The sequence below is a fragment of the Conger conger genome, chromosome 8, assembly GCF_963514075.1.
Source record: "Conger conger chromosome 8, fConCon1.1, whole genome shotgun sequence".
Classification (NCBI taxonomy): domain Eukaryota; kingdom Metazoa; phylum Chordata; class Actinopteri; order Anguilliformes; family Congridae; genus Conger; species Conger conger.
This window is the reverse complement of record NC_083767.1, coordinates 61,798,682-61,809,179: the sequence shown is the minus strand read 5'-3', so window position 1 is coordinate 61,809,179 and position 10,498 is coordinate 61,798,682. Positions and strand designations below refer to the sequence as shown.

Below are 10,498 nucleotides of genomic sequence, written 5' to 3'. Positions count from 1 at the left end.
GCCATACATTGGCACGCGGACAGAATAACGTGAGACGTTAACGTGGTGCTCACCCATGTCTGTAGGTATTGGATTTTAATCTTTCATGGACTACTGCACTCTTTTACAGACTGTAAAAGAATGCAGAAATCCGAACATGCCTTCCATATATTCATGCGCTTTCTAATATTTGGCACTTTTGTTTGATAAACGTATTCATTCGATTAAATGTTAGCAGTGCCAAAGTTGATCAGAACAGAAGTTGTTAAATTCTTAAGAGGTTTAAATGACGGAGCCGGAATTAGAAGCAGCCCTGTGGTCGATTTCCTGACGAACACTAGACAGTAACCCTTTGTGTTTTGCAAACTACAGAACTTCCAGTACACAGCCAATCCCGTCTAGAAGGGTGGATCTGTGGGGGAACTGGAGGACGAGTCAACTCTATTGCTCCATATAATTGGACAATATTTCTTTGAGTGACTCAGTTAAAAAAGTGACTCAGTCCAAAAAATATCACATTCCAATAAGCACACGCCTTGTGGCTTCAGAGTTGTGGATGTTTTTTGGAGTAACAATGGCTCTGAGGTATGACGATATTTTTGTTTTTATCTTTTGCTTAAATTGTAATCTTCTCTCGGTTTTGAATCTGCCTTTGATTTAAGTTGCATCCTTTGATGATAGAGTGTTACTGTAGTCACACTGTGTGTTTTTGTATGTTTAGATGTGAATGCCGAACTTTTTCCGTTGATATTTGTGTGCACACATCCATTGGCTTAAGTCACGTCTATGCATTGTAACGTGAATACAAGTATATTCAAAATGTCTCGCAGTATTTTTCAACCTTGGTGGGATTAGTGAAATGTTTTTCGCTTCTGGACACACGCTGGTAATTAGAGAATAATCAGCTAGACGTTAAAACTTAAAACGCAACGAATGTGTTTGAAAGACTTACTGGCTACACTGACCTGAACTGGCTTTTTGTTATTTTTTTCCCGATAACATTTCTCAGTCCATCTGATGAGTAATACATTTTGAGACGAATGGCAGTCTGTGTTTTTTGTCGATTAAATATTCATTGATCTCTTAACTTATTTTTGATATTTGAAAATGCATTTAACGGTGTTTGTTGATGGTTTAAAATATAAATGCACCTTTTGATGCAAGGAAAGATCAAATTTCCACACTATGCCGAACGGAAAGCTATGACGTATATGACGGATACGATGTCCTTGTTGTACGTTCATGTTGCTGCATAGTATGGAAAACTTGAAGCGTTGAATTCTTATAGCCTGTATCCCAATGCCTACTTTGAATCTTACTTGCAGGTGTTCCGGTCGAGACGTTTCTCTTCTCCTCTTGTGTTTTACATTAACTTATGCACTTATTGATGCATCAAGGTAAGCAACAACTGCAGCTGATAAGTAAATGTTTACGCCGATAACAATTACAAGGTTGCTCATTTAAAAATGAGTATTCGACTTTTTGAAGCATTAGTTTATTATGTGAACATCGTATCTGACCGATAGTTGCAACCGCTTTTCCCTCAAATTCCATCAAAACGCTTTGAAGTCTTAAACGTTAAACTGTGAAATATACTATAACCCAGTGAGCAAAAGTCGGAATCTTGACCGATTTAGAGTGAAAAAGCACGACTAGGAAAGTCTCACATTTCTAGCCCTCTTGACGTCGAGATCGGCCGAGATGCGGTCTTTTGCTCACTGGGAATTGAGACAGCTGTGTCTCATCCCCCTGAGATTAGCAGGCTTATGATGTTTCTGACGACGCCCTGCACATTTAGCAATTTTATTGTAACTCTAGACGGGCACGAGTAGTCCACTAAAGTGTAGGAATACTCAGAAGGCGAGGCTTCCTATCCTGGGCCTGGGGTATATCACAAAATATGATGCAGCCTATGTATGTTATTAATACTAGCTTCTAGAATCCCTATTCTGACTAAAGAGTTGTTTTCACGGTGTAGTTTTGTTGCCGTTGTTAAGGATACAGGCGGCAGAGGCAGGTTGTGCCGTGCCGGTAGTGTGCCGTCAGAATTTTAATCACCCTGTGGTGGCAGCAGGAAAAGGAGTGGTTTTTAATCACCCTGGGGGCAGCACGAAAAGGAGTGGTTTTTAATCACTCTAAAATGTCCCCACCACTCCTAAAAATCAAGTTAAGAATGACAGATCAGATTTATTGTCACACAATATTTACAGCCCCCTGCAAAAGTATTGGAACAGCAAGACCTATTCTAATACATTTGGGATTGAGATAAAAAGATGAACACGGGACAAGAGTTTCAGCTTTTATTTCCTTATATTTACACCTGGATGTGTTAAACTACTTAGGCATAGCACCTCTGGCATGAGACAATCCAATGTGTAGATGAACAAAAGTTTTGGAACAGAGTGTTTAAGTAAAATTATCATTAGAAAATATAAATTTTGAAAACTAGTCATCTAGTTTTGCTGCCATAATTGGTACTATGGGCAAATTAAAACAGTTTTCCGTGCAGCAGCAGAAGAGCAAACACGAGGCCTGTTCCCCCAAAAAGCATTTACCCCATTTACAGCATTTACAGCATTTACCCATCTCAAAAAATTAGAATATTGTGGAAAAGTTTTTCTGGAATTTCATTCAAAAAGTGAAACTTTTATATATTCTAAATTCATGACACTTAAAGTGAAATATTTTTAATCTTGATGATAACAGCTTACAGCTCATGAAAAAATCCAGTATCTCAAAATATTTGAATATTACATAATCAAAAAAAGGATTTATAACACAGAAATATGTTCATTTATGCACTCAGTACTTGGTCGCAGCTCCTTTTGCATGAATTACTGCCTCAATGCAGCGTGGCATGGAGGCGTTATGAAGCCCAGGTCAGCCTGTGGCACTGCTGAGGTGTTATGAAGCCCAGGTCAGCCTGTGGCACTGCTGAGGTGTTATGGAGCCCAGGTCAGCCTGTGGCACTACTGAGGTGTTATGGAGCCCAGGTCAGCCTGTGGCACTGCTGAGGTGTTATGAAGCCCAGGTCAGCCTGTGGCACTGCTGAGGTGTTATGAAGCCCAGGTCAGCCTGTGGCACTGCTGAGGTGTTATGGAGCCCAGGTCAGCCTGTGGCACTGCTGAGGTGTTATGGAGCCCAGGTCAGCCTGTGGCACTCCTGAGGTGTTATGAAGCCCAGGTCAGCCTGTGGCACTCCTGAGGTGTTATGAAGCCCAGGTCAGCCTGTGGCACTGCTGAGGTGTTATGAAGCTCAGGTCAGCCTGTGGCACTGCTGAGGTGTTATGAAGCCCAGGTCAGCCTGTGGCTCTGCTGAGGTGTTATGAAGCCCAGGTCAGCCTGTGGCTCTGCTGAGGTGTTATGAAGCCCAGGTCAGCCTGTGGCACTGCTGAGGTGTTATGAAGCCCAGGTCAGCCTGTGGCACTGCTGAGGTGTTATGAAGCCCAGGTCAGCCTGTGGCACTGCTGAGGTGTTATGAAGCCCAGGTCAGCCTGTGGCTCTGCTGAGGTGTTATGAAGCCCAGGTCAGCCTGTGGCACTGCTGAGGTGTTATGGAGGCCCAGGTCAGCCTGTGGCACTGCTGAGGTGTTATGAAGCCCAGGTCAGCCTGTGGCACTGCTGAGGTGTTATGAAGCCCAGGTCAGCCTGTGGCTCTGCTGAGGTGTTATGAAGCCCAGGTCAGCCTGTGGCACTGCTGAGGTGTTATGAAGCCCAGGTCAGCCTGTGGCACTGCTGAGGTGTTATGAAGCCCAGGTCAGCCTGTGGCACTGCTGAGGTGTTATGAAGCCCAGGCTGCTTTGATAGCGGCCTTCAGCTCGTCTGTATTGTTGGGTCTGGTGTCATGAGCTGTAAGCCGTAATCATCAAGATTAAAACATAAAAAGGGTTGAAATATTTCACTTTGTGTAATGAAGAATATATGAAAGTTTCTCTTTTTGAATTAAATTACGGGAAAAAAATTTTTTTTTCCCACAATATCAAAATTTTGAGATGCGGTATATAGCGCTTTACAATTGATGCCTCTCATTCACCCATCCACGGCAGCGGTGGAAGGCTGCCATGCAAGGCAGCTATCAGCTCGTCAGGAGCTTTTGGGGGTTAGGCGTCTTGCTCAGGGACACTTCGACACAGCCCGGGCGGGGGATCGAACCGGCAACCCTCCGACTGCCCTCCGACTGCTCTGAGCCACTGAGCTAATGTCATAGATGGATAACGGACATGTGTAAGGGAAAAATGGTAAAAAACCGTTTGGAAAGGCATGACAAAGCATCACTCCTGGACGGCTGAGCACCATCTGGGCAGAGATGCGGGTGATTAAATACTCTGTTGTGCCCATCTGGGCAGAGATGCAGGTGATTAAATACTCTGTTGTGCACACTTCAGTAACATTGCATTGCTAATGAGCCCATATTTGCACTGAAGTCAGGATGTGGACCAGGATCTCTCCAACATCATGAATGAGCTTTGGAAGTTGGACACAAACCGTCTGAAGCCTGGAACGGACTATACCATCTCTCTGCAGGTGTGATTTTCATGTCCTCCCCCTTGAAGAGCCCCATGTTTTTAGTGGTGCTGCGCATACCATGCATTATTCATGGAAAATGCCCCCCTCTCTTAGCCACATGGTACTGTATTTACACTGTCCATTTATACCATTTATACCATTTATACCATTTTACAGAAGCTGCTGTTTCTACGTCTCTCCCCCCCCCCCCCCCCCCCCCATATCCCTGGTTACACTTCTCACAGATTCTTACAATGTCATGATTATACCTGTTTCTGTTTGTGTCTGCGTCTGCTTGGGTATGTATGCACTGTACATGTGTGTGTGTGTGCGTGCGTGCGTGCGCGTGTGTGCGGTCCTGTGGTCGCGTGTGTGTGTGCGCATGTGGTCGTGTGTGTGTGCGTGTGGTCGTGTGTATGTGCGTGAGTGTGGTTGTGTGTGTGTGCACGTGTGGTCGTGTGTGTGTGTGTGTGTATGTGTGTATGTGTGTGTGTGTGTGTGTGTGTGTGTGTGTTTAGGGGAAGGCTGGTTACGTCTCCCAAGGCAGTAACACAGCCAGGGACCACGCCCAGTCACCACTCTTCTCCTACGTCAACGAAGGCAAATTAAAGAGCATTAAGACCTACTCCAGTAAGTCTTGTAACCGCGAATAAAGGAACTTGGTCATGAAAACTATTAAACTGATATAATAGTCATCGACACAAACTAATGTAGTTGTTAACATTAATTAATGATGTACAAATACATTTATTAAGCATGAAATTAACTCTTCAATTGTTAATGCATAACATAAACACGCTAATGTATTTGTTACATGATATTTCTAAATGAGCAAACCATAGGATGAACTTTCAATTAATTAATTAATTCCATAATTCATGTAATTAATGTATTTGTCCATCATTCATTCATGTGAACAACTACATGAGTTTTTGCAAATTCATATTGAAGTGAAAAATTCTGTTCATGTACATGTAATGGTTAACTAATTGAAAGTTCATCCTATGGTCATTTATTTTATTTTTGTTATTATGATTATTATTTTTATTTAATCTTTATTTAACCAGGAAAAGGCCTCAGGGGTTCAGAAAAAGAGTAATTACTGGAGAGTAGTCCAGAATAGCATGAATTTGGCAGGGTCAAGTCATAGTTTTGACTCCTTTGGGGAAGTGTGCTTTTCCTCGGCAGAGGGTTAACACGCTGCAGTACCTCCGGTGACCACTGGGGTCTGGGCTTCAGGGGGCGCCCTGCTCTGAGTGCCCCCTGCTCTGAGTGCCCCCTGCTCTGAGTGCGCCCTGCTCTGAGTGCCCCCTGCTCTGAGTGGGCCCTGCTCTGAGTGCCCCCTGCTCTGAGTGCGCCCTGCTCTGAGTGGGCCCTGCTCTGAGTGCCCCCTGCTCTGAGTGGGCCCTGCTCTGAGTGCCCCCTGCTCTGAGTGCCCCCTGCTCTGAGTGCGCCCTGCTCTGCTCCACAGACTTCCTGGACCTGCTGGACAACTATGAGAAATCCACGGGCGTGACCGAGGCTGTCACGCCTGAGGAGCTGGCCGAGAACTACCGCTTCCTGGACTCCATCCTGCAAACCGAGGTCATGAAGGTGATACACCTACTACACTGGTATAAAAGGTGACACACCTACTATACTAGTATAAAAGATGACAGACCTACTATACTAGTATAAAAGGTAACAGATCTACTATATATACTAGGAGCTAAATCTCTTGCTCGTTTACAGTACTGTGGTGTTTCAGTCATTTCTGTTCTCTCTCCTAGCGTGCTCACAAGTACCTGGTCAGTAAGGGGAAGTCACGCGCGGACCTGAGGTCGTTTAAGAACCAGCTCTACGATATCTGGTTCCGCCTTTACCACAGGGACAGGAGTGCAGGGTGGGAGACTCTTTAACACTCTGACAGTACACTACACTACATTACATTACACTACACTACACACTACATTACACTACATTACACTACACTACACTACATTGCACTACACTACACTACATTACACTGCACTACACTACACACTGCACTACATTACACTACATTACACTACATTACACTACACTGCATTACACTACATAACACTACATTACACTACACTACATTACATTACACTACACTACACTACACATTACACTACATTACATTACACTACATTACATTACACTACACTACACTACATTACATTACATTACACTACACTACACATTACACTACACTACATTGCACTGCACTACACTAGACTACACTACACTACATTTCAGTACATTACATTACATATTTGTATTTGCTTTGTGTAGAGAGGACTCCTGCGGGTTTGAGCATGTGTTTGTGGGAGAGACGAAGTACGGGAGGGAGATTGCGGGTTTCCACAACTGGGTCCAGTTCTACCTGGAGGAGAAGAGCCGCCACCTGGACTACAAAGGCTACAAAGCTCGGGACCGTGAGGCGGTGAGCAGGCATGGGGGAGGGAGACTCCGTGAGGGGAGCAGGGGAGGCTTGTGCGGGGTGGCAGACCGGCGTGTGTGCAGTCCCTGGTTTGAGCCCCCGGTCGCCATACAGGGATGCTGACCCCCATCTGGAGAGATGAAGTCGGGTCCCTAAAAACGAAAACTGAATCCTGCTGTTGGGCCCTTGAGCCAGGCCCTGAACCTAAAAACTGCTCCCGTGCCTTCACAACCCTGAAAAATTAAACTGTATCATCTCTTTCCAAATGTAATCCCCCCCAGCACCCACTGAGCCTGCAATTGAAATGGTGACGAAGAGTAGATTTTAGCATGATTGCCACTCAAATCTTGTCCCTTACCCTTGGTCAGTGTTTACCCTAACCGGTCTTAACAGCTGTGCGTTTGTGCCTGCCTGCAGCCGGATGCCAGGGCCCACGTCCTGAACGTGCAGTTCAGCTGGAACGGGCTGGTCAAGCCCGTGGGCAGCTGCTTCATCGGCGTGAGCCCGGAGTTCGAGGTGGCGCTGTTCACCCTCGTCTTCCTCAAGTCCACGGGGAGGGTGACGCGCACGGTGGTGAACGTGGACCGGTACCAGCTGGAGGTGGTGGTGTCTCGCCACGGCCGCTCCATTGGGACGTCCTACCCCAAGCTCCTGAGCAGCGGCCACAGACGCCTGTAGATGCCGGCACTCAAACCTCCGCGGCGTGGACTCGCCGGTTCTGTCCAAGTGGGCGGGGCCACAGATATCTTACACTTCTCTTCTCTTCTCTCCTCTCTCATTCCAATCACTTTATTTTTCTTCTCCTCTTTTTTTTTTTTCCTCTGCTTGCTCCTGACCCAGAAATCGATCGAGCTCTGCCATCTTTGAGGACGTTCCAATCCCTTAAATGTTCCGTCTAGGAGCTAGAAGTAGAAGTTAGGAACAACTAATCTTTCTTTTGAGCAAACAAAGAAACAAAGAAACAAAAAAAAACATCATCACATCCTTTGCAGAAGTATTTTTTTGGAAAGTCTGTTGTATAAATGATCGACCTGTGGGCCCACCTCTCCCCATCTGCCACGTCTGTAACTGACGTGGCTTCGAACTGACGTTTGAAGGAGCGAGGACCTTCCATTTCCCCGTCTTTATCTTTCATCTTTTCCTAGCCGCTCGGTGGAGCTAGGGGCAAGAAAAGGGCCGTAGTGAAGGTGTTTCAGCGCAAACAACACAATTATGCTTTTATTGCTGAGTATGGAGGAAGTGACATATTGATGAACAAAGAAAGTCAAGACCAATGATAAAATGATATGTCGTTGGTAATTTAATTCCAACTGATTTAATTGTGTTTGCACATCCATCTTTAGGCCATGATGGACATCACAATAAACTAGAGGACATGAAAGCACTCATCAAGAACAAAACAAACAAACAAAAAAACTCAACAACAGTCTAAGTAAAAAAACTAACAATAGTTATACATATATATATATATATATATATATATATATATATATATATATATATATATATATATATATATATATATATATATATATATATATATACAATATAATAACATACATGCTAAGGTGCTAACAGCTGTCAGGTGTGTTGTGTCAGGTGTATATAGGAACTATAAACTATATTTTCTGTTGGAGGACATTTAAATGTGTCACATACTGTACGTTAAATGTATAACTTGTATGCTTCATCAAATCTGACACACAATTTAAATATAAACATTGCATTGTCATTCCTGTGTGCCTGAATCTGTGGTACCTGTGTGAATGTGGATCCTTGGTCTGAAGCTCCATCGACCTCTCAGCTGCACGGCCTACGAGACAACCTGTCATATTCTCCGGGCCCAAACAGCAAACTACAGTAACTACAGTACTAAAACAACTACAGTAGCTACAATGGCAGTGTATAACCTGTAGCATTATGGAACTAGCATTAGTCGTAAAAAGCTCATCCCTCCATCTCGCACAGCAGTGGCGGATCAATGGCCTGGAATCAGAATTTGTCTGTCCAGTCCTGCAAAGGTGTCTTTAGGCATTCATGTACACATAAGTATGAACAGATACTATATATTTGCTTTTGCTTTGCACTGTTAATATGATTGATACCTGCTGTAGCCACCATATATTTGTGTAACTTTCTGTATCGCTTTGTTTCAAGCATATCCTGGAGGTATCCTTCATCATGATCAATGAACAACCGAAACTTGACACTTATGCCAGTGTCGGATGTTTGTGTGACAACTCCCAGTGAAACTGAATTTCTGACTGGTGTGCTTATTTCAAGACTAATCCGGGGTTTATCTGTTACATTTAGTTTGTTTCAGTTTGACACAAAATTGGGGGGAAAAAAGAACCCGATTCCTTCGGGAAGGTTTTGAGGTTTTTGGCCTGACGTCAAAGCCCAATGCTGGCACCCTATGGTGAAGCATGGTGAAGGTATGGTTTAGAAACCATCCCTTTATTTGAGGGAGTATTGTGCCACATATCTGCCAGAGTAAACAGGATTAAAATGACAGGAACTCCGGTACTGTAGGTGGCAGTATGTGCCTTTAACATTGCCTTAAAATTCAGAATATTAAAGAAGAAGATGACGTTCCTGTACGGAGTATAGTACAGAGATGGAATATGTAACCCGTCTGCATCCTGGCCAGATGAAAAATTATTGATGAAGGGGACCATGTTAATGGGTTTGCAGGGTTTTAATGTAGAGATGGGGTGTATAAAAAGTGCTGTAATTACTACATGGTGCACCCAAAATGTATAAAAACATAGTTTAATAAAATATGAGAATCTGCACTTTGACTACATATGAATTGCTTGATTACAAACAGCAGAAATAAAACATGAATCAATGAAGGCAGAAAAATGCATGGTGTGTCCAAACTTTTGACTGGTACTGTTAGTCATGTAAAAACAAAAATGTCTAAATCCTTTGCAATATTGTTTAAAACTAAAGATATCTTGAATCAGAAATCACTTTATATATTGTGTTCTCTAATAGTTCCATACATTACCTACTGTGTGGAGGTATGCATACAAAACCATCACTAATACAGAAGAGAGCTATAAGCATTGTAAATCGTGGATCATTATTAACCAACCAACACACTATTTATTAACTCTTATGCTTTAAAATGTTAAAATGATCTTGTTGCTCTTAAAACTGCACATGTAATGTACAAAGCACAAAATAATATGCTCGCAAACTGTGTTCAGAGGTTGTTTGAAATGAGAGAGCCAGTATGAATTTAAGGGAATAAGGGTAAGGACAAGAATAGATGTATATCTGTCAGAGGTCAACCTGAGGAATATCTGACAAGGAATGAAAAATCTTTCAAAATAAGGCAAATTTAAAACTGAGGTATGATTACTTTTGTGTATGAAATGATTAGAACTTTTGTTTTTGTCTCTTTAGTTTTTCTATTGCCTAAACCTAGTTGTGAAAGGGTTAACTATTAGGATATATTATTACCTACCCTTTTTACATAAGCTGAGATACACCTTTTCGGCCAATATTGTTATTCATTTATTTTGATGTGCATTAATTCTGTAAAATAGTTAATAAGGACC

The 10,498-nt window shown here is 43.1% G+C and overlaps 1 protein-coding gene across 2 annotated transcripts; it reads left to right on the top strand.

Moving 5' to 3' along the window:
• The first annotated feature begins 363 nt into the window (after positions 1-363).
• Positions 364-8,393, top strand: LOC133135325 (uridylate-specific endoribonuclease C-like). 2 transcript variants are annotated; one of them, XM_061252252.1, is made up of 8 exons: positions 364-564; positions 1,305-1,376; positions 4,406-4,501; positions 5,002-5,113; positions 5,955-6,076; positions 6,253-6,365; positions 6,782-6,932; positions 7,347-8,393. In XM_061252252.1, the coding sequence occupies exons 3-8, from the start codon at positions 4,433-4,435 to the stop codon at positions 7,605-7,607; spliced, it is 828 nt and encodes a 275-aa protein (XP_061108236.1). In that variant the 5' UTR covers positions 364-564; positions 1,305-1,376; positions 4,406-4,432; the 3' UTR covers positions 7,608-8,393. The 2 variants fall into 2 exon arrangements, with proteins under 2 accessions (XP_061108236.1, XP_061108235.1); XM_061252251.1 differs by having other exon boundaries at positions 365-564; positions 4,402-4,501.
• Positions 8,394-10,498: the final 2,105 nt, after the last annotated feature.

Bases quoted from the DNA above. Each gene is read 5' to 3' on its own strand.
- LOC133135325 (XM_061252251.1), top strand. From the start codon at position 536: ATGTTTTTTGGAGTAACAATGGCTCTGAG. The intron at 5,114-5,954 runs GTAAGTCTTGTA...TCTGCTCCACAG, and splicing joins GAGCATTAAGACCTACTCCA to ACTTCCTGGACCTGCTGGAC. The intron at 6,077-6,252 runs GTGATACACCTA...TCTCTCTCCTAG, and splicing joins TGCAAACCGAGGTCATGAAG to CGTGCTCACAAGTACCTGGT.